Below are 25,282 nucleotides of genomic sequence, written 5' to 3'. Positions count from 1 at the left end.
TTATATATATATAATTATAATTATTATAATAACATGTAACTTAATAGACAGTAACTTAATAGAGAATGTTATTATTGATAACAGTAAGTGTGACATTCAAAAATGTTAAAAAGGATGTCAATACCATTGAAACGTTCCCAAAAATATGATCTACAGGTAACTTGCAAGAGTTGAAGCGTGATCCTGAATTTATTGAGAGCTCCTTTTATGCTTTCTGGCTCAAAAATAAGAGCGATGGGTTCCAAGAGTTAAATTTCTAAAGTTACTTTGGCATCTAAATAGGAACGATGGTTTTAAAGGTGTCTAATTGTACAGGCGTAGTATACCTGGTACTTCTGAAAATCTTTATTGTAAGTGCTCAAAGAATCTTAACATCTGAGTGATAGCATCTCTTAGGATTACTCCATGGTTTTAATAGAGATAATCCTGTATATGTACTTCTATACTTTTTTACCAATTAGTTTTTAAAGTCTTTGAAACTTAATTTTAGAAACATGAGCATTTTTTTTCAAAACATGCCTGGGCTTTTGTTTCTTAGTAAACCAATAAAAGTTTATACAGTGGCCTGGAGCTGTTTCTTTTCAGAAATGATGTCAGGGGAATAGTTTGTACCCCCTTGTCACAGAAATGCCAAGGTAAAATGGAAATGTGTCAAAAATAAGTGCTCCAGCTGAAACAATACATTTGCAAGGAAAGTGAGTGACACCAATGCTGTGACAATACTCTGTTGTAATGACAATTGCTATTATGCCTGATGAATAATGGAGGTGATTGATGGATGATGGAGCAAAGGAATGACAGCTTCTCACTGCACCGTCTGAGCTGCAGTCACTTCTGCTTTTGTAGCAAATTTTTCCTGCATCTTTCTCCGACAGAGCCTTTCTGTCCCATCCAGGAGGATGTATCATTTGGGCAACTTGGGAGAGTAGCAAAATATGGGTTTCTGGAAATAGGCCAATATAGCTGAATGCTGTGTGATTGTGCTGCGGGAAGGTATAATAGACTCGTGCTGGTTTGTATTGAGCTGGTGTGGGTGGCTGTGGCAGCAGATGTGGTGACATGTGCTTCACTGCAGTAGTGACACAGAACACGGCCAGGTTTTCATTTTGTTTTGGTTTTTTTCTGTGGCAGATAGACTAAAGCCAGTATGTGCAGGTCAGCTGAGTTGTAGCTGTGGTGTCATTTATCTCTGTAGACATACCTGCAGACAAACAAACCTGTTGTGCTGTCTTAATTGTCTTTGAATATCAGACTACAGTAAAAATCCCATAGTTAAGTTAAACTCTAGTAGCATTGTGGTTTATTGGTGAATGGGTAAGCCAGAATGGTTTGGTGTCATGCTAACTAGTGAGAAGAATAACAGTAACTGGTTAATGTGGTAAACTAAAAAACCAAAACAAAACACCAACCAAGCAACCAAAACAAAACCCCCACAAATAAACAAAAACCCCCACCACAACAACAAACCCCCCAAACAAACCAACAAAACCCCAACAGCCAACCAAACAACAAACAAACAAGCAAAAAACCAACTACACACCTTGTTTTTGCAGGACTAGTCAGACTTCGTTCAAGTCCATTTCCTAAGCTGCAAGGGACAGAATATGTTCTTAATGTCACAGCTACTGACGATAATGCCTCTGGAGGGCCCCATTCTCTTACAAGTACTGCCCAGGTTGTTGTGAGAATCGATGATGTCAACAATAACAAACCTGTCTTTAAGAAGGTAAATATATGAGGCTGTTTGTATTGCAGCGTATGGTAAATGTTTGAGACTGTTGTCAGTGTAAGCGATGCAGCTGATGAGCTATTCAAGAGCTGTTCTGCTTTCATGTCTTTGAGCCATGATGCTGCTGCCACCTTTTCCATCTTTTTCGTCCCTCTTCTAAGACCTGCAGGTTTTGTTCTGCTCTGACTATTCACGTCAGTGTTGGAAGTTCTCAGTAATCTGTCCTTGACAAAGTTACTTTGTGAAGAAATGCCTTTTTGACCAAAGCAATTCTGTGGTTTGGGCAAGTGTATGCCCTCTGTTTTACAAGATTTTTGCTAATACAGAAAAATCTTTGCATTTTGAAGTATATGCAACTGTAACTTTTCCTCCAAGTATTTTCATTAGTTGGAGATGCCCAGTGGCCTCATATTGTGTGTTGTTTGTATAACTGGAAAATAGTGAGTGAAATCTGTAACATTGGTGTGTGTGTAGCTAAATCTATTTTTTCTTTTCCTTTTCTCTCCCCTGTAGTATATGTTTAAATCAAATGGCATGGTAAGTCCTTGACTTTTCTTTGTTTTTCTCCCTTCTCTTAGTGTCAGGATTATCGGGAACATGCTTCTGTATTGGAAAACCAGCCTTCAGGGACAGTTGTACTGCAGGTTGAAGCCACTGATGCTGATGAAGGAGCCAATGGTATAGTGAAATATGGCTTGATGCACAGAGGTGGCGTCCTACCAGCATTTAGTATTCATCCTGACACAGGTAAAGCAAATATCAGAACTGATACTAGCATTTCGAAACTGCTTTGTAAATTGTATTAACTCTGCGAACAAATATTCTCTGTTTAGTTTCATGCATGTCAACACTGAACTAGAACCCAAGTTTTCCCTGAAGTGTGGAAGTTCTGCTGTTCAGGCTAAACTTTTAGAGGATAAAAGACACGAAACATGCCTTTTCCCTGGACTTACTGCTCTTCAGAATGTTTGTTTTTATAAAGTCATTCTTTTAAATTTAGTTTGGTACTTATCTCCATTTTCTAAATTTAAGTCTAATTGTATATAGATGTAAGTGTGTATGAAGTTGTGTCTGCCTGAGCAGTACAACTTAAGATGATAAAATTGTTGAATCTTGTGATTGGATCCTTGAACCTGAAGTTCACAGTTTAGGTGTATTTAACCTATTGTATTATATCTTAATGTATTGGCAGACAAATATCTAAAGGCAGAATATTGTGAAATGCATGGTATTTTAACTCTCTTGTATTTGATTTATTTTCAGGAGTTCTAACAACTGTTCAGGTATTTGATCGAGAAAAACAGAGAGAATATCCCATCACTGTGACAGCAACAGATCAGGCAGCGGAACCACTCATTGGAATATGTCAGATAAATATTATCATCCTCGACCAAAATGACAATGATCCCAGATTTGAAAACACCCGCTATGAATGTAATTGAGAGTCATTGGATAGAGTTTCAGTGCCCTGAGTGTGAGCTTACCTGATGTCTAAGATTTTGGGGTTTTGCCTTTCCTGGCAGTAGATTTTGTAACCAAAGAGGTGATTGCAGCCATAGATGCTTTTACCTTAATTAACTGCAGAGTTGTTATTCTGTGGGATGTGCGACACAAGTACAGTGTTGTTTCATAGGCCTCCTTGAGTGTCGTTATGGGACAATTCCTTGAAACAATAGCCATGGCAGTTGTGATAAGGATGTGAGCGAGCAGTGCGGAGCACTAACTGTAGCCTTTGTTTTCTGATTAATAGATTTTTGTCATAAATTTTGATTACATATTTTTCCTATTTGAATTGCAGCATTCTCCGCTGTTTGTTGTTTTACCTTTTCTTCTTGGTTCTTCAAAAACCCTTTCCTGTTTATAGATAAACACGCAGAGGCATGTACAATATTCATAAATAATGATTGCCTGATAATTCTCAGTTATTTACACTACACAAATCCTAGAAAGTAGCTTCTGACAGTGTATCCTCTTTTTCTGGGTTTACGTGATAAATTAAAATTCCATTTATATATATTTCATACAGAACAATTAGTCCCTTAATAAAAATACAAAAAAAAAAAGATAGCATCTTATGAGAAATAAGAATTCCAGGTTATGATTGTGATAATGTGCAGTTCAACTGTGCTCCATAGCTCTGGAGTGATCACAGCTCTTTAACATATTCAGTTTGATTTTTATGGCTATTGTTTCAAGGAAGGTAAAGTTATAGCTTCCATACGTTATTACTTTAGTGTTTCTTCATTTGTTAGTAAGATGTTCATAGTACTTTAGTGAATTAATAATCAGTCTGAAATTTCCTTTCTTTACCTTAGATTTCCTAAGAGAGGACACAAGAGTTGGAACCAGCTTTCTTCGTGTTGCAGCCCATGATGATGACTACAGCTCAAATGCTGCCATTACATATTCAATAGCAAATGAAGAACCAAATTATTTACAAATCAATCCTACTACAGGCTGGGTGTTTGTGAACCAACCCATATCTCAGGTGTGGCACTTGCTTTCCTATTTGGAGGTGGCTATCAATATATCACAGGAGGGACTGAGGTCACGAGTTTGTCTTTACCTCCACGTTGCCCCTTCGCATTTAAGGATCAATACGTCATGTTTCAATTAAATACGTGTCTAAGGCTTATAGCTGATGAGTTCATTGACTGTGAATTGCATGTAAGCAAGCCCTTTTTTCAACTGGAAAGTAGCAGCTGACAGTTGTGCCTCTGAGAACTTGTTCTTCCCATTTCGTTAACTTTGGCATGTGAATACCAAGGACTGGAGGGCTGAGACCACGAGCAGGGGAGCAAGAACACGATGTGGGACTTCACTGTGTTAACAGGCAATGAGTTAAGACACAAATCTGGACATGAAAGAGTGTGAGATTTTGCTTCTGATGCAAATACCCATCTTGATACATGTTAGTCATGGTGAACTAATTGTAGCTATCCCTCGGGAAGGGATTATCTAGAATTTACCAGTTTCAGCCGTTTTAGATGCCTGCATAAGCAGTTTGATATTTTTAGAGCTGTAATTCATGTTGAAGTGAGAATATTGTTGTATATGTCAATCTTTAAATACCTAATAGATATTTTTAATATTGGAGTTTAACTTCTAAGTAACTGACACACAAAACTTTGAAGATATAACCTTTTTAATATATTTTCTTTATTAAACCTACGAACCCTACAGATCTAATAGCAAAAACTGTTGATAGGTAGGTTTAGGACTTCAGGGGCTCCACAAAGTGGGGTTTTTTGTTTTGGTTTAAACTTTGTGTGAAATTTGCTAATGTTTACTGAGACAAACAGCAACATTTTCCAACAATCTTAAGTAAAGCAAATAGCAGAATTTTCAGCAACCTTGTACCTGCTTCATATTCTGAGCTCAGTATTCTGCAGCTGTGGATGTTTTCCTTCTGTTACAGGTTTTCCTAAGTGCCTTTAATTTAATGTAATCATCATTTTGGAAAAAAAAAAGCTCATCGGCCCCCTGATCCAAACCCTTTGTAATGAAAACTTTTCTACTGTTTAGAGGTCATCTATAATTCGAGAGATTATTGCTACAGATGGAGGCAATAGGAGCAGTAAAGTTGAACTTGCGGTAACTATTACCAGTGCAAAAAACCAGCCTCCACAATGGGAGAGAGACAGCTATGAAGTTGTTATTCCAGAGAATACTACACGAGATGCATCAGTTTTGGTAAGGCTGGGACAGACTTGTTTGTCTATAGCTCTAAGGCTATAGGCTAACTGACCATTGCTTATTTGCTTAAATATAGTGAGCTTTTAAAAAAATTTGGTGTATTGTAGGAACCAATGATCTACTATCAGTTTTCTTTCAGAAATGCTAATGGTAACCAGCATTTTCACTCTGATTTGTATATGTGCAAACAACTTTTAATTTCTTTCCCATTTAGACAACACTATAGGTGTTCCAGTTTTTTGAATGCTACCTGAGGTTGTTATTAGGCTTAAAGTACTTACGAGTTGTTCAGTTTGATGGCTCGGAATGACTCATAAGAACATCTTTATGAGTTAACACCAAAATACATATATTTAGGATAAAAACATGAATAATCAAACATGTAATGACTTGTAAACTTTGGCTGCAGTTGTTTGCAGTCTGGAGGTGTCAAAACAGGGTTAAGATTTGGTATCAGGAAATACTTGTCCTAGTGTTTTCAGTTGAGAGCTGAAGATCTGAGAGGAGCTGATACACAAAAGCTTCCGTAAATGTTGCTGTACTTACAAAAGGCATTGATTGTGCAAACTTTTTGAACTGTGCAGACAATCAAGGCAACTTCTCCCCTTGGTGATCCCCGTGTGACTTATAATCTGGAAGAGGGACTTATGCCGGAGACCAACATGCCAGTTCGTTTCTATCTGACTCCCAACAGACATGATGGTTCTGCTTCAATCCTGGTAGCTGAGCCGCTAGATTATGAAACAACAAAGAGCTTTCTGCTGAGGGTTCGAGCCCAGAACGTTGCTGCAGTTCCTCTGGCAGCATTCACTACCATCTATATTAATTTAACAGGTGTGTAAGCTGCTCAGTGATGTTCTAGTATAATCATAGTTCTTTTTTCTCTTTAAAGTGTTATAATTTTTTCTTTATATGCTCTTTTTGGTGTTTTAGATGTCAATGACAATGTCCCATTCTTCACCTCATCTATTTATGAAGCCTCGGTAACAGAGGGAGCTGCTGTTGGGACATTTGTCATTCAGGTGTCTGCCACCGACCTTGACCTTGGTCAGAATGGTGAGGTAAGCAAGTGGGGACCTACATCTTCCGTGATGAAAGGTACGGAATAACTTCTCTATGAACAGTGACTAAACAGACTAGAAGTCTTTAACCTAGAAAAGGGACGACTAATAGGGAAACATGGGATGAAATAAAGTAGTTAATTACGTGTTTCTCTGTCTTGCCATGTGAAAAATGCAACTAAAACTAGTAGGTGTGAGACAGTAAACAAAGAAAAATCACAACCTGTAGTGCAGATGAAAAACTTGCAATAGAATGCCCTGGTTTGGAAAGGTCTACAGAAACCTAAAATGTAATTGGATAAATTAATGAAAGAAAAAAATGAGTTAAAGAGTTCTATGAGTTGTAAATCATTTGGAGTACTAAAGACTGAATCCTTACAAAATATGTCAAGTTAACACCAAAAGTGGATGTATTCATTACCGATTTGAAAAACTGGAAGTAGGTATATCCATAGAATAAGCTGAAGTCGAGTGCATTATACATATAATAGAGACTAGAACGTGGACCGTGATACTGAGCAAGTTCAAATTCAGCTCCCCTGTGGCTATTGTATTAATACCTGGGATCTTTAGCTAGGTTTGAGTGCTGTTGCACAAGCATTGTGCAAATGTGACCTAGTGAACTTGGGAACTGATTAGACAATACAAATTAATTTCCATTTACAGTCAACATGCAAGGAAGTGAGCTGACTTTAAACTGGATTGCTCAAGCTGACAGTTTCACCCAGCTTTCTTGGCCCTGCTCAAGTTCTCAAACACAAGAATTCTTCCTCTCTTAAGTACTTATTTAGGTGTGAACTATCCAACAAAAGGAAGTATAGATTAACAGCTTGTTTTTAATCCTTTAGATAACTTACTCCCTGTTACGTGACAGTGGCAGAGACTACACATATTTTCGCTTGGACTCACAGACAGGCTCAGTATACACTGCCTCAGTGTTTGACAGAGAGAAGAAGGGATCCTATCTTCTAGAAGTCAAGTCAGTCGATGGCTCTGAATCAGCTCGACCTGGAAAACATGGGAAGCCAAACTCTGGTAAGAGACAGATGTCTGTCACAAGCATGATTTTACCTGGTTTAGTCTCTGAAAACAGAAGCTCTAAAATGCAAGATTAAATGCCAATTTCCTTCCTTTCCAAGTGTACTTGTGGAAGAGCATCCATTGTTTTGGTTCTGGGTTTTAGTTTTGTTTCATTGTTTGTCTGTGCTGCAGTTCTGTCAGAGCTGCCTGAGATATTTTATATGATGATCAGGCAAATTTTTTGTTCTGAACTTAAAAGCAAACTAGGGCTTCATAGTTATAGAATATTTCCTAACTAGCAAATATGCACCCGTTACCCATAGGATGCAGATCTTTGAGTAGTGGAGGTATTTCTCTGAATACTGCATATGCTATTGTATTCAGTCAAAAGTAATTATGAAGTATGAAGCAGGAAAGTTCAAGATAGAAAATCCCCTTCTCCATTGACAGCTGTGCTTAAATAAAGACTTAAAATTTGGCTTTTGTGGCTTCAGGACAAAAAGTTATGACTAAAAACTGTACAATTGCCGTATTACGCATCAATTATTCATACATTATCTGCTTAGACAAACTGGATTTGACATTCATTTGATATCAAAGTGCTTTTGAGTAATATTGGTATATATATTGTCCACAACCCTAAGGGTTTGTTTCAGTATTGTCTGCATATTCGTCTTCATTTAATGTGCAGCTAGACAGTTTAAGGAATTGTAGCTGACAGAAGTGGCACAGCTGAGTATTCTAATCTCTTGTTTCTTGTCTCTCTAGACACGGCCTACGTGCGCGTTTTTATCAGTGATGTGAATGATAACAAGCCTGTCTTCACTCAAAGTGTCTATGAAGTAAATGTGGATGAAGACCAGGATGTGGGCTCGGCTATTATTACAGTCACTGCTAATGATGAAGATGAAGGTAAAGTATTGGAAATCTCCATAGCTGTGTCTAAAATATTAATGAGTTAATTTCAGTTCACCCAGACATATTTAGTGTTGTTAGAAAGGAAAATGTCTTTTTGTCTCTGGATTTTAAAACTTCTTTAAGTGTGAACTGATTTGACAGGAACATTAGTTCATAAAGGAGCTGTGAGGCCTAAGTCAAATAACTCCTGTTTCAGGAGGCAATGCATTAATGTGGGATGATTTGGAATAATTTCTGTGCCAGCAAATATGAATTTATTATAGATAATATCATTTTCTTACAAACGGGCGCCAATAAAAATGTCGTGGTTAACTAGAATGAATCAGACTTGATTTCAGTGAGATTCATTTGCTTTCTCTATGGACAGTATAGTTGTATTGTTCTTTATTTTTTGGTATGCACTTTCATATTTGAAACTAGACTTCCTAAATGCATATGATGAGTCTTAGCTATATTGCTTTCTCTACAAATCAGTCAGGAATTCAGCCATAAGTCACGTAAAAGTAAATACAGAGCTGGTGCTCAGAAATGAGAGTGGGAATGGTACAGACCTCCATCTTTGCGCCCTGGTGCACTACTAATTTGACTTTTCTGTATGGTGAAACCATACTTTTTTTGTTGCACAAGTCCCAAAGAACTGCTCTGTCAGTTTGTCTGTGAAGTGTCAGTACATCCTGGCTGCGTTTGATTCCTCACCCACTCAATATTGGGGCAAGTGTGGCGAAGTTGTGCTGAAGCAGGATTTACCTACTCAGGGAACTTCTGGTTTGTTACTTAGGCTGCCTGTAAATCTGCTCCATAGTGTTGGATCAGCGGATCTGATGTAATGTATATATGGCACTTCATTTCTGTCCTAATGAAGTAAATGGTTAAAGATGTAGCTAGGGAAGAAGGGAAGAAGAATGATAATGTGAAGATAGCGCTTGCAGAAAGGCTCAAAGTCTTTACTTGATCTAAAACCATCAGCAAATTCGTACTGAATCTGAAAATTTGAGAAGCTTCTTTTAGGACAGTCTCCTCTGGCTTGATACGTAATTATCCTGTATGTTGTTTAGGTCTACATGTAAATTAATATGAGTGCAGAATGATTTTGTGGTATGAATATTTTATGATAAATCATTCTTACCTGCTGGGTGTTAACAAATAAGGATTTGTCCTTTTGATCCCATAGCCTTTGCCAGTCATATCGATCTTTCAGTGAATTCTAGGGATCATAAGTCAAAACATAATTAATATTTCATTGCAAAGACACATTTTATAATTAGACACAAATTACAATTGGACATACCAGAACTGAAAATGCTGATAAGTAATCTGACATAGTTGCATGTTTTAAAAGACCACAAAACTATAATACCAAAAATCAGTTAGCATATGATTTGTACCTCATCTTAACATCCCATATTTTAATCTACTTCAAGAAATGTGTTTTTTCTGACACTGTTGGTAATTAACAGGAACAAATGCTAAATTACGGTATCAGATCACAGCTGGAAACACAGGAGGAGTACTTGATGTAGAACCAGAAACAGGAGCCATTTTTATTGCCCAACCACTGGATTATGAAGAAACCAAAATGTATGAGATTCACTTGTTGGCCTCTGATGGGAAATGGGAAGATTATGCAGTTATCATCATCAATGTCATCAATAAAAATGATGAGACTCCAGTTTTCTCTATCAATGAATACTGTGGAAGTATAATTGAGGAACTGGATGGGTTGCCAGTCTTTGTACTTCAGGTAGTGTATGCAGTTTCAGAGATTATAATTTTTCAATGAAAGAACACAGATTACTCTGGTACAATTATGTTAATAATAATCCAGCACAGATATATTAATGAAATTTGGTTTTACTGCATTTTTTTTGTCAGTGGAAGAAGAAAAGTAATAAGTAGGATAAACAGGATGGATCATTTGTGATCTTAAAAAGCAAATCATTAACATTTTAAAGTTGCTATCAGAATAGTGTCATTGAATTATCTCTATAAATTTGAAAAAAAATATAATTTTAGTGTTAGAATATCAACACTGTTACTATAGGTCAAAGCATCTTTACCTATGCTGAATCATCCCTCAGCCACCTCTTATTTGTCATTCATCTGACATGTACATATTAATAGCATGTCATATACTTTTGCTTGGACTTCTTTATGCTGCAGCAGCGTACAGGATAAAACACAATCATTGCATGTTTTGTAATTTCTGTGTCTTTGTTTTCAAAACTTTTGTAGGTTATGGCAACTGATCCTGATAGCAATGCGGATGAAGGAGATTTGAGATACTCATTGCATGGACATGGTGCAGGTGATATTTTCACAATAGATGAGAAAACAGGCAGCATTTACTCACACAAGATGCTAGATCGGGAAGAGAGAGCGCTGTGGAGATTTGTTGTGTTGGCTACTGATGAAGGTGGAGAAGGACTTACAGGATTTGCTGATGTAATTATTAATGTGTGGGATATAAATGACAATGCACCCATGTTCACATGCATGCCTGACGATTGCAATGGGAGCGTCTTTGAAAATTCTCCTGCAGGCACGTTGGTCATGGAAATGGGTGCAGTTGATCGTGATGATCCAAATGTAGGTCTTAATGCTGTCCTGACTTACAGGATAACAGAGAATGTAAAAAATGAGTTTGGTACCGACATGTTTAATATCAATCCCAATACTGGTACAATCCATGTAGCAGGGGGAATGCTAGACAGAGAAAGGACTGACAGTTATTTTCTTACTGTTGAAGCAAGAGATGGGGGAGGGCTAACAGGAACTGGCACTGCCACTATCTGGGTTGCAGACGTCAATGACCATGTACCTCAGTTCACAAAGAAGATGTGGCAGGCAACAATTCCTGAAAACAGTGCCGTCGACTCAGAAGTTCTGCAAGTGTGTGCTACAGATTCAGATGCTGGGGAAAACGCTGACTTAATATTCAGTATCATCGGGGGAGACCCAGATCAGAAGTTTTATATTGAGACAGACAAAGAATGGCAGTGTGCCACTATTCGACTGAAAAAAAAATTGGATTTTGAGAACGCATGTGAAAGGCAGTTTAACCTTACTCTTACGGTGGAAGATCTTGATTTTTCTAGTATTGCAGTGTGTCTGATTGAAGTTGAAGACTCTAATGACCACAGCCCAGTTTTCCTTTCTCAGTTTATTCAGACAAGCCCTTTCTTTGAAAACACGCCTGTAGGTACTACAGTAACCACAGTGAGAGCTACAGACAAGGATTCTGGTTTGAATGGGAAGATTATTTATTCTATAAAGTTGGATTCAGATCCTATGAGGCAGTTTGCGGTTGACCGATATGGTCATGTGATTGTGGCAAATACACTAGATCGTGAAGTCATTCCGAAATACAGTTTAGTTGTACAAGCTTCAGATCAAGGGACGCCTGCCCGCACTGGAAGTGTTACAGTTTTGGTTAACTTGCTTGATGTCAATGACAATGGACCAAGGTTCGAGGCACCATACATGCCTGTACTTTGGGAAAACGTATTGGGGCCTGAAGTAGTGAATATGAACCATACGTCAAAATTGCTTCACGCATTTGATCCAGACAGTGAGGAAAATGGGCCACCCTTTACATTTTCATTGCCACCAGATTATCAGAATTCTTTGGATTTTTCTCTCACTGACAACGGAGATAACACAGCGACTGTAACTGCTTTGAGGCCCTTTGACAGAGAAAAGCAGAAGGTGGCGTATCTGCCAGTAGTTATAACAGATAGTGGGACTCCAGCTATCAGCTCTACAAACACCTTAACCATAACAATTGGTGATGAAAATGACAATTGCCATGAATCTGGCCATAAGGAAGTCTATGTGCACAGTTACCAAGGTAAGTACTATCTGTGTATTATAATAGATTCAATAATGTTGCATGGTCTTGCTGTTCTTAATTTTCTTAATGGTTTACCTATTTCGAAACTGAAACTCGAATTCTCTAAACTACTAAGTGAAGTGGACCAAGTAAAGTATATTTGCAAAGTGGAGACCCTAGTATGTAAAAGATCATCTACAAAAAACTGTTAGCTGTAAACAAGTATATATTGCACTTACAGAAAAAGCAGTATTTTTTATAAACCAATAAAACCTATTTTCCATTCACATCTTGGACGCAAAATTCGAAGGTCTCCTTCCCTGGAGTTGCTTCTTTTGCTGTTTTAGAACAACTGCTTAGATGTTCCACTTCTGTGTCAACCCACAGGGGCCTGAAGAAAGGGCCAGGGACTGGCACAACTTGGTTTTGTTGTTGTTTTGTGTTCTTTTCAGCTTTTCCTCTTTCATGTGACATCCGTAGGGTACTCACCTTTCCAGAACTGGCAGAAATCATTATTTTATGCATTATTTTAAGAATCTTGGATCATAACCATCACCAAATTCGAGCAGGAATCTGAAAATAAATGCAGTAATGAATGTGGCAGAATATAAAGTACACTGAAAAGCAAAAATCAAATGCAGATTTATTATAATTTATCTCAACAGGAAAATGGTCAACAACGGCGCTTGGGGAAGTGTTTGCACCAGATCAAGATGACTGGGACAATAAAACATTTCTCTCTGAAGGAAAACTGCTCAAGTGAGGATTGTATTTGTGTCAAAATGAGTAATATTTAATCTTCTGTAATCATTTTACTCACCGTGTATTCTCTGTGTTCAGGATATGCATAAAGCCAAGGTTATTGAGTGTATTAAGGCATGTACCTTCTGAATTCTTTTTCACTTGAGTAACTAGATATTAAGAAATTAATGCATGGAACATTTTTTCCAAGAGAATGCAGAATCACACCGTGTTGCTGATTTTTAGTCAGATGTCACCATTAATTTATTTAAAAATATGCATTCTGTAAGATGCAATTTAAAAATAGGCAGAATTTTAATGCTTAGTCTCATATGTTAAAGTGGATGGAATACAAATCCCAGATTTAAAAGAGAAGAATGGAGTAATTTCATCAAAAGTGGAAGGGAATTTGGTGGTTTCCATTCATGGCTAAATTTACAATTGCATGTGAAAAACATGACTCTTAGATTAATTAAAGGGTTTTTTCTGTTAATTGAAATGTTGAATAGAATCCTTAATTCCTTCTTTTACATTAATTGTTCATATCGTACAGTGAGCTGGCTTATAGCATAATTGTATGGTGTTTGAAATACAGAAAATGGATGTGAAAATGAACGTGAACTTTTGTCTCCACTGTGAATAAGAGTTTAAAAGCTTTACGTAGCCCCAAATTAGACTGACTTCCTGCTCATCAGCTGCCCCTGGGCCTGTTTCCATATTAAGAGGTTACTGTTCCATAACAGTGGTCATGGAATATTTCCATCATTACTGATTACTGTCCCTTTGAGGTGGCAAATGAAGGTGATATCAGAGATTTCATACAGACCTTATCCTGTCCAGATGAATAAATGAGAATCTGGAACAACTTCGTATGGTTTTGTCACTTTCTATTACTTATAGACCTGCTGATGGTGAATATGTTGAACCCCATGGTTAACTAAACATACTGCTTTTATTCCGGATTGGGAAAGTCTGGGGATTTGGGAGTGGCAGAAACATATTTTTATAAGCTCTGCAGATTGTACTTTCTGAATTAAGGTATTTCTCATGCTTCTCTGAGGTTGTTTGCTAATTCCCATAAGTTTTGATCCTGTAACCTTCATAGTAACATTTAAGGCCTTCTGAATTATGTTAATGAATAAAGTTCTGAATTTTGATTTATTAAGGTTTCCGAAATGAAGGTTTATGTCTAGGTCTTTCAGATTAAATCAGAGGACTGGTTCTTTGATGATGGTGGATAACACTCCTCAAGGCATATACAACTTAAAAATTAGAGTTTCTGATGGAGTTTGTCCTGATGTTATATCTACAGTACAAATCCATGTCAAAGAGCTGGAAGATGAAGCCATACAAAACTCAGCCACTGTGCGTCTATCAGGTGAGTTTTATTTGCTGGTGAGAATTTAGATCAGCTGCATCTGTAACTGAGTGATTATGTGATGTAGGTTTTATTATATCAGTACCGATTTACTTATCAGTGTAGGACACTTTCTGGTATATTTCCATATTGTTAAATAAGAAATCACTTGAGAAATTAACCTGTGGTCTCCCAGTATTTCATGTTTATGTGTTTTTGAATCTCAAACTCAGATGTCACAGCAGAGAAATTCATAAGGAGAGATGAACACGGCAGAACAAGGCATGACAAGTTCAAGGAATTACTAGCCAAAATTTTACCTGCTAAGCTTAGTGATGTTATTGTCTTCAGCGTGATGAACATTGATGGTGAACAGACAGATGTAAGATTTGCAGTCCACGATGGCTCAGCTTATTACAGACCTGAGAAACTGCACGCTGAGATGGCAGTCTTTAAAACCGAGGTAGGTTCTCTAGGTTTATTATGCATCCATGTAATTCACCCAGACACTGAGGTTGCAATGTATGTATCCCAGACCTCAGTGGAAGAATATGCTAGATCAACAGATAGGGCTTTCTTTGCTTCACTAAGGGCAAAAACAATTGTCAAGCAAGAGCTTAATACAAGCTTTCTCCCTTCTCCTTATGCTCATACATACAGTCATTATATGATTGTGCTAACTCCTGGTTCAATAAATATAACCACTTTTTAGTTGCAGAGAGACGATCCTCCATTCCCATCATGGTACAGTTGCCCGTGATTTCTCCAGTCAGTGTTTCATGGTGTGATGTATCAGAGTTTTGAATACGAAATCAAAATAATCCCGAGAAGCCAAAGTGGTACTGTACTACAGAGAATATCTTGAAAATGACAGCTTTTTGGGCATTGCCGATGCTGCTGGAAATAGCCAAATCATCCGCTTGTGGTTGGACACTTAGAGCAGAGGCTTAATGTCACCCAGATGGAAATTCTACTGTACAAAGAGGTGACAGTCCATTGAAAAAAATCCTGCTGGAAGGAATATGCAGGTTACAATAACAGTTCCAACAGATAAATGAGGTAGAGACAACCAATTTTTTTATTGTATTTAACTCACCAAAGGGCAACTTTAAATACAAAGTGACACACACTCCCAACTTTTTTTGCAGTTACGAGGGGAGAATAGTTTTTGAATGTAAGATGTTTTCTTCCCCTTTCTAATGTTCCCTAACTGTCCTACTCTCTGCTGAATAGACACTAAAGCTGCTGCCTTGCACAAAGGCAAGATGCCACTGCTTGACTCGTAACTTGCCTTGGACAAGGCAGTGCTTCCTGATGTGGGGCATATAGGAGTTTAATACATGGTACATCTCATGGAGGATTTTTCCTGAAGAGAAAACAGCACTGCCCGTTTTTATGAATATGGTAGGGTCTGCCTGATTCTGGGAATCAGAAAGGAATATCCTAACTTCTGTCTTCTGTGATTCTATTAACTTCACCACCTGCCTAGATCTGCTGTGTTTTAAATAGTTGTGTGGATTATGAGACTCTTCAGAGTGACCAAGTAGGAAACACCAGAGACAGACAGTATTCATGAAGCATAACTACTGCTTCTTTTGCATATTTATTGAATTACTGCAACAATAATATAGAAAATTGCATAGATTTCAAATATTCTGTGCCATAATGTATGGCGGGTGAATTCATCAAAGTGGTAACATGGGGATTGCTTTACATAGTTTAATGAAAAAATATGTTTGTATTAATTATGTATCACCTTTCAATATTTAATAAATAGCTCTACTGAGTAATCACCAATAATTTACAGAAAACCAATCACAGCTGGACAATTTCTCCAGTAGTTTTTGTACATGTTGCTTCACTGTGAATATAGAAAATAAGTAATTAGCACTGGAATTATTCATTGAATTGCTAAATAAATAATATGTTTGCGTTACCTCCTTGGGATATAGCTTTACAACAACTATTTTTATTTAGCAGAAAAATAATCCATCCTAATACTGTAAGGGACCCAAGGTTGTTTATATACGCTATGTTTTTCTATAACAGTATTACATAGCGGTCTAAATGTGCCTTATAGACTCTCCATTAATGGTGATAGATGTGAGCAGCAGACACAAAACTGCACTGACAGAATGCATCATGTCATTACAGAGTATGTTTTCTGCCTCTGGGGATGTATTTTTCAATACATGTTATGATATTTGAGGATATACTGACAATTGATTATAAAGGTCAAAGTTCTTACAAGTGGTGAATTGAGACGACTGCACAAGTGAAATAAAAAATGCACTTTGATATTTATATGTTCATTCTGGTCTTTTCAAAGCTTATTTTAAGAATATTTGTCAATATTTTATCATTAAAAACCCCCACATTTATAAATAGAGTCTAATTCTGATCTCATGTTGCTAGTTTTACGTTTGTATACCTTAGTGTATACCACTGTGAGAGTAATGTCTCTTGTACTCAGGTTTGGGCACTAAATACACATCATTTTAGGGTATTGGAACACCAAAACCAAACCAAATTCTGACGCTTTATAGGCACCTGTGCAAAATCCCCAAACAAGTAGAAGGAAGAAGTCTGTTGTGCCGGGACCAGACGTAGTGATAACTCAGTCCAATGTGTAGGCTACTGGCTGAAGTACAAAAGGTCTGAAATAATAACCCTGTCCTCAGGCTTACTGTGAGCAGCTTGCTGCCCTTTGTGCTTTCTGCTAGTTCTTCTTTGGTCTGTTTGGGTTAGAAGTTGCTAACTGCAGAAAAACTATTACTACGTTACAAGACGTACATATAGAGTGAGGCTCTTTACTTGGATATTTAGGCTTTCAGGTGTAACCCCAATTAATACGAACAATGAACCAGCAAAGATTAATGTAGACTACAATACAGTATCCAGTATGCTGAGTTGACTGCAGTTTGTTTCAGGCAGTTTGACATTAAATATAAGTTCATAGGGCACGCATCAGTAGGCTGAGTCCTAATCGCTACAGAATGGTCTTGTCAGGTCATCGTCTGTGGACGTTATTGACTGCAGCTCAGCCCTGCGTTTTTGTGTGTGACAGAATGTAAGAAATCACACTGGGTATAACCCACAAGGAAGAATTTTTATCCCGGCTTGAGCTAAAACCTGCCTGTTGCTATCAGGGTGCAGAGAAGTGTGATGCAGAGGACGCAGCTTGGAAAGTGGAGTGGATCTGCTCTCAGAGCTTTGGCCCTTGGAAATGTTTTTAGGCCAGTTCAGATTTAGGATGTTCACAGTCAATTGTGTCAATGGTTAAGGCTTTAGGACATATTGCTACTTTAAATTTTCCAAATTTTTTCCAGTATTTGTTAAATCATTTTACTTGCCTGTATAGTCGGGGATGTAACTATTTAATACTCAAGAAACTAAGACTTCCATTAAATCTATGAGGGCTTCAGTTTTTCAGAAATTAAGGAGTAAGTAAAAGCATTCATTAGGAAGAGCCTGGTGATGTGTGAAACTCTTTTCTCTTAGATCCAGTCGGCTTTACAACTGAACATCTCACAGATCGATGTGGATGAATGTAGGAGTGCAAACTGTAGCGAGGGTGATGGCTGTACAAACTACCTCACGGTCAGCGACACCCCAACAGTGACGGACACTGGAAGCGTGTCGTTTGTCTCAGTAACAACCACCATCAGTGCACTCTGCACCTGTTCAGCTCGGGACCGAGTTCATCAGCCTTGTTCCTCCTATCCTCGGAGCCCTTGTCTCAATGGTGGGATGTGTATTGACACTTTGAATGGTTACAGGTGAGGAAAATTCTATTGCAGGTTATCTTTTTTCCTCTTCTATTTATAAATTGTTGAGTAGAGCTTACAAGATAGAGGTCTTAAAAGAAATCATAAATGTACTTCTAACTGAAGGAGAAACAAAAAACCCACAAGTGCACTGGTGTGTTAACCTAATGACAACAGGGTCTTCAGTAACAGCCCGATAATGGTGCTGCAGTCCTGAAAGTAGGGGAAATAGCGTGTGAGTAGGAAAGAAAACTCCAGGGGAAAAACAGTGATATAATTAACATGTGTCATCTTTTTAAGATCATCTAAATCAATATGAAGGAATGGGAAGTGTGCTCTGTTTTGTTGTTGGTTTGATTTGGTTTGTTTTTCACTGGTTTTTTGTGTGTGTGGCTTTTTTCCCAGAAAGTAAATAATAAAGTTGAATAGCAGTGGTAGCAGCAGGGATGTAGTGGGAATGAAATGGAGTTTAAACAATGGGTAATAAAGAGTTTAGAAAACATTAGATAGCAAACGTGCTTCATTATAGCACAACCTGGCATGCACCAGTATTCCTTTAGTGAAATTATGCTGGTTTATTCTATATAGGAATTATGCCCCTAAGTTTTCCCTAATAAATTGACAAATTGATATTTAGTGTTCTATGTTACTTATTTAATGAAATAATTAATCTCTCTCAAAAATACTTTTTTGTTTGCTTGTTTTTTGGCTGAAGATAGTATAGTGGATAAATACGCTTTGTACTCTTTCAGTATTTTAATAAATGCCAAGCACCCCTGAGACTCTGCTAAAAGCTTTATTGTTCCACTGTTATTTTTCTGTTGTGATTTAAGTGCTGCATTTGTTGCATATAAAACCAAAAAGTTGAACATTGGGGGATTTTGGCTATTTTTTGTGTTTGTGCTCTTTCAGATGTCTCTGTCCTGCTTCCTTTCATGGACCAGAGTGCCAGCAGACGAAGCACAGTTTCCGTGGCAATGGTTACGCATGGTTTCGGCCCATCAGGCCGTGCTTTGAAAGCTCACTCTCTCTAGAGTTTATTACTGTGGTTCCAGATGCGCTTTTACTATATAGTGGTCCTTTATCAAATCCAGAACCTGGGAGTACAGAAAACTTCATTGCAATAGGTACTTCTGCAAAATTTTGAGAAAAAATTAACCATCTTTTGGGAATGGGTTGCCTGGGAACAGTGTAGTAGTTCGAGTATTAATTCTGTCTCCCCTTCTTATGAGGTAATTTATTTTCTGGTTTGAAATATTTTGAAGTGTTTCCTAATAGGTTGGTCTGGTTTTGCTGTCTATCATAGCCTGCACCTATGGCTTTAGGTCCATCACAGAGTTGTAGAAATCAAAGAGAAAGCAAAATAGATTGATATCTATATAACTAATCTCCTTAGGTAAATTGTAATACCATAAAGGAATGCAGTTACTTTGAAGATAGGTATTACAAGACTAATGCCGTCTTAGTTCCGTGTCATTCTTATCTAGTTTGGTGAAGAATCCACTAAAACTACTTTTGGTCTTGGGGCATTTTTGCACTATTTTTTTAAAGCAGGCAATGATTTGATGGATTAATCCAGGCCCAGCACAGCACTGCAGGAAAATTTATACACAAGTATACACATTTATACAATTTATACACATTGCTTTCTGTTGGCACATATTTAAAAGTTTACTATTGCTTTTTTTATTTTGTGTGTGAGTTGATATACAAGATGCATACAATGCTTGGTATTTTATATTTTCATAATTCATTGAAAGGTGATGTTACTGAATATTGTTAAACCATTAACCTCTCTTTTTGCTTTGTTTTGCAGTTACTTGTAAATTTGAGTAGAAGATGGGAGGGAGCAAAACCTACATGTGTTAATTGTTTTAGAGCATTATATAATTGCATATTGTTTATCAGGAATTAGCTCCAGTGTTTTGACGAAGAAGTGGCACCATCTAAAGTATAAAAAGAAACACTATATTGGATGAGTGTTTCAGCGTAATAGAAGTCATAGAATAGAATCCCAATTATTTCTGTAGTGAGCCCCACTTCATGTGCCTAGCAATAACCACCAAATCAGTACAGTCACTAACTGCTAAAATATCCAAAATAGAAAGATTCTCGCAGCTGAATTTAATTTATTTTCCTGTTGTATTAGAACTCTTTGGTGGCATTCCTGTGCTCAAGATGAGCCATGGCTCAGGTTTTGTGATGCTGCAGTTTCCAGGTCACCTGAATGTAGCAGACAAAAAATGGCATCAACTAGAAGTCAGAATCAATGGTCAGGTCAGTGTTTCATTGGTTTTCCCCATCAGGATATGTATGTTTCCAATAGCATTTACCTGTACAGAAACAGGAGAGCAGAAAAAAAGAGACCGGTTAATGATATGTATTATTCTAAATGTGCTTGTACATTTGATTTTCAATTCCCAACCTACATATGTTGTAATCCATATTCTGGGATGGAGAAGTCTTTTTTTCCTGCTTTTTAGGCTCTGCAGCACACGTGGAATGTGGAGAAATGCTTAGTTGTAATTTGCATGTTCAGTGCACACATTTGGCCACTGAAATCAATAACCTGTGCACAAAACCCAGATAATTGTTTATTTGCAAATGCAGTTACAGTTTTTGTGAAAGTGGTTAAATTACTCAGAAGCATGAATTAAATGCAGAGTTAAGTGTCTTCTTTTGTTAAATGGTTCCATGTTGGCTTTAGTCTTTATTGCAAGATGTAAAAAAGAACAGGAAAAAAGCCCAACACTTTTTGCTTGGTGGTATCCAAAAAAGAAAAAGATGAAAATTTATTATAACTTGTTTATTGAATTTTACAGGAATGTTTAATTCAATAATCCTGTTCTTTGGTGTAGGATGTTCGGTTCACTTTGGATCGTTGCAGCGCAGCTGTTGTTTCAGAGATAGAAGGTGTAGGCAAATGGCTGTCTACTGAAGATCGTACAAATTGTGAAGTCTTTGCGTCTGTTCCACAAAGACCAAGGTACGTTTCTGGAGATTCACTGAAGGACAGTTTATGCTGAGGCCTTTGAACATTTTACCTCTGAAACTGAAGCAAAATTATTAACAACTAGGAGCATAAAACCAATTTCTTTTCTCTAGGCCTTCTGGGCCAAGTCTGGATGTTAAAGCGCTAAACAAATGTTAAGGCAGCAATCATCCTCTGGGTAGTGTTACAATGGAAAATGACAACCCAGGAACACTGTGTGCTAGTACTGGAGCTTTTGTGGGCACTGTGTACCATCCCTTACCCACAGGATTTCTCCCACTTTATTTATCAAGTCACTGTAAGCCTGCTCTTGAAAACCTCACAGGCCACTTGACTTTTTAATGGCAATAACTCTGGATCTTCAACCAGTCTCTGCTTGGTGTAAGGCTGAGTGTTCCTCCTGACAAGGTTTCATGAACGTACTAAGGCAGAGTAACACGTCAGGGTCTCCAGTTGATCTAAACTTACTGCCTTGACAGCAGAGTCAGAGGAATTGCTTGTGTATCCGTACCTCAGCTGTTCACTTCACAGCCAGATGTTACCTGTATAAACAGCTGATTAAAGTGGGCTGGTGCTGGTGTGCCTGGCTGTGGGCTGCAGCGTTTCATAATGAGACATACAATCCATCTGGGTTTGATTTCTAGCAAAGTAATACAGCCAAGATGTGATAATGATTCTGGTGGTTTAAATCGCTTGTACTGTTGGGTCAGCCCTTAGCCTCAGTTAAAACTGAAAAAGCTGGAAAATCATATTCAAAAAGCAATTATTGGATTCAAAGCAGAAGGATGTGTTTGGCTGCATTCTGCAAAGGTTTGGATTCAGTATCTTCAGTCCTTTGGACTGATGCTTATTGCTTTGCTGATGACACTGCGCTGGCAGAAATGATCAGTATGTTGGAGGGCATGGCTTGGAATTACAAATTATCTTGGGAAACTGAATATAGGACCTGGAAATACACTGTATTTTTCCTGTATGACAAAGACCCAAGTACTGCATATAGGCAGAAAAGACCAGCCTCACCAATCTCGAGAAGGGAACAGCTGCAGGATGAGGAAGACAGTCAGCAAGCGAGTCAGCAATGCCACTTTAACTTGAAAACGGCGAACACTGCACAGTAATACCTCCAACATATGTAGATTTCCAAGACATGGAAAGTAATTCTTTAAGTCTGGTTAGGACTGTTGGGCCCCAGCTGGAGTCCTGGGTGCAGTTTGTGCACCGCAGCACGGGACAGATGTGTAACAACTGGGTACAGTCCAGAGCAGAGCAGTGGCTGTAATCAGCTTGCCTTGAGAATAAGGCTTATTGAGAATGAGAGAATTGAGGTCACTTAACTGAAAGGAAAACTGAGGAGGGATGTGATAAGTCTCAGTGTCTATAGAAGAATACTGCAAAGAGGATTTGGACAATCTTTTCTATACAGGGCCTTAAGTTACAGTGAGAAATATTCAGGTTATATTTTAGGGAAACCTTTGTATTAATAAAGATACTTGAGCTGTGGAATAAATGGTCCCAGTAAGTGTGCTGATTAGCATTGGGACTAAGCCCTGTCAGCAGATGCACGGAGCCCTCCTGGTCGTGAAAGGAGCACAAAAAAAAAGGGAAAAATGTAAGAAGAAATGAAAAATAAAGATGGAATTGATAACTCAGGAAAAAGAAAACTCTCTGAGGACTAAAATATGTGGAATTCTTTGGCTCAGAGAGATGATTGGGAGACATTGCAGAGTGTGAACATGTGTACTGTACCTTTTAGACCACATGGACCCAACTTTTAAGCTTTTGGCCTCTATCATACACAAAACAGTCTTTGTTGTTGTATTCCTACAGTATGGGATGAATGTGTGCATGCAGAAACACTTGAAGGAGAATATGGTATCTAGAACATCACAGCTGTTCCTGACTTGAGCACACACATACATGAATTACAAGTGTCCCTCAGTTAAACTCCCAATAGACTCCGCTGTCATGTTTAAAAAATAAATTGCCCTTTATTTTAAAGGATCTGCTTCTGCTCACTGACCGTATTTTAGAGAAATAAGTAGATAAAATAGTTGCATTCTTTGTTATTTTATAAAGCTTCTATTTGAAAATGCAGTGAAGATATTTATGTGCCTTATTATGTAATGTCTACGTTTGAAGGTAAATTCACATATATTCTATTATTAATTTATTTTTAAAGGTATTTGAATGTGAACTATGTTCTACAGCTGGGTGGTGTAAAGGAGTCATTACCATATTCCTACCCACAATTGCTACACAAACATTTTTCTGGTTGTTTGCGCAACTTGATCTTGGATACTCAGGTAGGGGAAGCGTAGCCTTTTGCTTTAGCAAAGGAGTAAACTTCTTTATTAAATTTTTGGGAGACTTGTATTATACCTGAAACTTTTGCTTCCATTAATCTATTCAATGCCCATGTGCATCAATGTAAAATACAAGAAAATTCTGGACTTTTTGGTCATAATTAGAATAACTACCTTGAAAAATTAGTTCTCAATTACAAACAGATATCTTTGTGAGCCAGAACTGTGCCTTTGTTTATCTCCTGCTTCATGCGGCTGTCTTCCAAGCTTCTTTGTGCATTCAGGGGACTTGTGAATGGCAAATGTCTAATGGTATCATATATTTATGCCAGCTGTCTGCTTTGTTAGGAAATATTTTTTGCTTTCACAGCCAGTTGAGTTTATTCAAAGGCAAAATATTGTCTTGATACAGTAAGTTGAAATCTGAATGTCAAAAAGCAAACTTAGCATCTTAAGCAATGCAGATGAAGAACAGACTGTTATGTGGCATAGCTCTTTCTGCTTAAGGACAAAACGTGTTTCTTAAATAATATTTTGATGTCATACCATTTTCTCCTCAAGGTTTATGACCTGCAGTCTCCTGCGGAGTCCCTGAACAGCTTCCCGGGCTGCTCGCTTACGGATGGGAGCTGTGAGACCCTGGGGATTTCTTCCTGCGGTGTTCATGGGAGGTGTCTTGCAGACTGGGGCTCTTTCGCCTGTCATTGTTTGCCGGGTTACTACGGCTATCGATGTGATAAAGGTGAAGTCTGGTCTTCTGTTACATTACTGATAGGCTGTTAAGTTTTACAATACGGAAAACTTAAAATGTTTGCAGGTAATGACTGCTGAGGTGGTTTCTGATGTTTACATTGTGTAAAGCCATATTTCAGTGTAGTTGCCTGCGATTTTTAACAATTTATTTTCTAATTCCCTTTGAGAAATTACTCTCTCAGTATCAGATAATTTCTTTAGTCTTGAGGGTGTTTGTGCACTAATTGTATAACGTAGGCTGCATTTCAAAGAAATTTTGAACAAAATTATTTGTTCTTATCACATTTTTTTTGGATTTGCATCTGTTTATACTTCCAGAAATATCTAATAACCTAAAGCTTAAATGTGAGTGTGCCAGTACCACTTTCTGGGCAGAATTAGAACTACACCGCAGGAGTTGGCAATTACTCCTCTTGGTGTCTGCAAGAGACTCTCTTGGTGTGAGGATCTGTGCTTTTGGTATAGAAGGATCTTTTCTTTAGCCCCCATGGAGCCAAAGTTTGCAGCAAGAAGACAACTCTAAAATAGCAGGTTGTGGTACTTAGTACTTTGTCTGCAGCCTCTTGTCTTGGCTGAGCTTCTGCTTTCCTGCTGCCATCCCATGCAAGCATTGTAAGGAGGAGTATTAGCAGGATGAAGACAGGAGGGAGATCACCTTTTTACAGAGGAAGATGAAGCAGGAGAGTGACTGCGGAAGTTGTGGCCATAGATAAAGGGACATGTCCCAAAAGACAACTTGGCTCATGGATCCATGCTGTGCATTACGACTTTTTATTTTACTTTCAACTCTTATTATGAAAATAATGGAAACAATAATATTTCCCTCTCCCTACAAAATGATTTAAAGGTCTTTATCCTGTCTTTTTAGTTGCCAAAGAATATACATTTGGGCCAGGGAGTCACATTCGCTACCAGCTTCCCGTCAGTGTGCCGGCCCGTAGGACGCTGTTTGAAGCCATGATTAGGACACGGCAGCCTGACAGTGTCATCACAAGCATGTTGTCTCAAAAGAAGGATGAACACATCACCCTACAGGTGAGCCAGGCATCCCAGGCAGCAATAGCATAGTTAAATCAATGCCAGTGAATAGTAAGCCCAGAGAAACCTTAGCTTAAG

At 37.9% G+C, this 25,282-nt stretch overlaps 1 protein-coding gene across 1 annotated transcript in view; it reads left to right on the top strand.

The window, feature by feature from the left end:
• LOC308044785 (neural-cadherin-like) overlaps positions 1 to 25,282 on the top strand; it is a gene marked incomplete at both ends in the record, with an annotated part of 56,787 nt that overhangs the window by 23,684 nt on the left and 7,821 nt on the right. Inside the window, 21 exons of the mRNA XM_080351655.1 lie at positions 1,554 to 1,726; positions 2,308 to 2,476; positions 2,993 to 3,163; positions 4,045 to 4,217; positions 5,255 to 5,422; positions 6,010 to 6,259; positions 6,359 to 6,486; positions 7,335 to 7,521; positions 8,275 to 8,418; positions 9,882 to 10,165; positions 10,657 to 12,271; positions 12,919 to 13,012; positions 14,188 to 14,372; positions 14,585 to 14,814; positions 17,853 to 18,130; positions 19,031 to 19,245; positions 20,268 to 20,395; positions 20,977 to 21,104; positions 23,290 to 23,413; positions 23,975 to 24,155; positions 25,035 to 25,201. Of these exons, the coding sequence (XP_080207781.1) occupies positions 1,554 to 1,726; positions 2,308 to 2,476; positions 2,993 to 3,163; positions 4,045 to 4,217; positions 5,255 to 5,422; positions 6,010 to 6,259; positions 6,359 to 6,486; positions 7,335 to 7,521; positions 8,275 to 8,418; positions 9,882 to 10,165; positions 10,657 to 12,271; positions 12,919 to 13,012; positions 14,188 to 14,372; positions 14,585 to 14,814; positions 17,853 to 18,130; positions 19,031 to 19,245; positions 20,268 to 20,395; positions 20,977 to 21,104; positions 23,290 to 23,413; positions 23,975 to 24,155; positions 25,035 to 25,201 (5,192 nt within the window). The remainder of the gene's footprint in view (positions 1 to 1,553; positions 1,727 to 2,307; positions 2,477 to 2,992; positions 3,164 to 4,044; positions 4,218 to 5,254; positions 5,423 to 6,009; positions 6,260 to 6,358; positions 6,487 to 7,334; positions 7,522 to 8,274; positions 8,419 to 9,881; positions 10,166 to 10,656; positions 12,272 to 12,918; positions 13,013 to 14,187; positions 14,373 to 14,584; positions 14,815 to 17,852; positions 18,131 to 19,030; positions 19,246 to 20,267; positions 20,396 to 20,976; positions 21,105 to 23,289; positions 23,414 to 23,974; positions 24,156 to 25,034; positions 25,202 to 25,282) is intronic.

Source organism: Nesoenas mayeri (assembly GCF_963082525.1).
Source record: "Nesoenas mayeri genome assembly, chromosome: 12".
NCBI classification, from domain to species: Eukaryota; Metazoa; Chordata; class Aves; order Columbiformes; family Columbidae; genus Nesoenas; species Nesoenas mayeri.
This window is presented reverse-complemented; position numbering and strand designations above follow the sequence as displayed.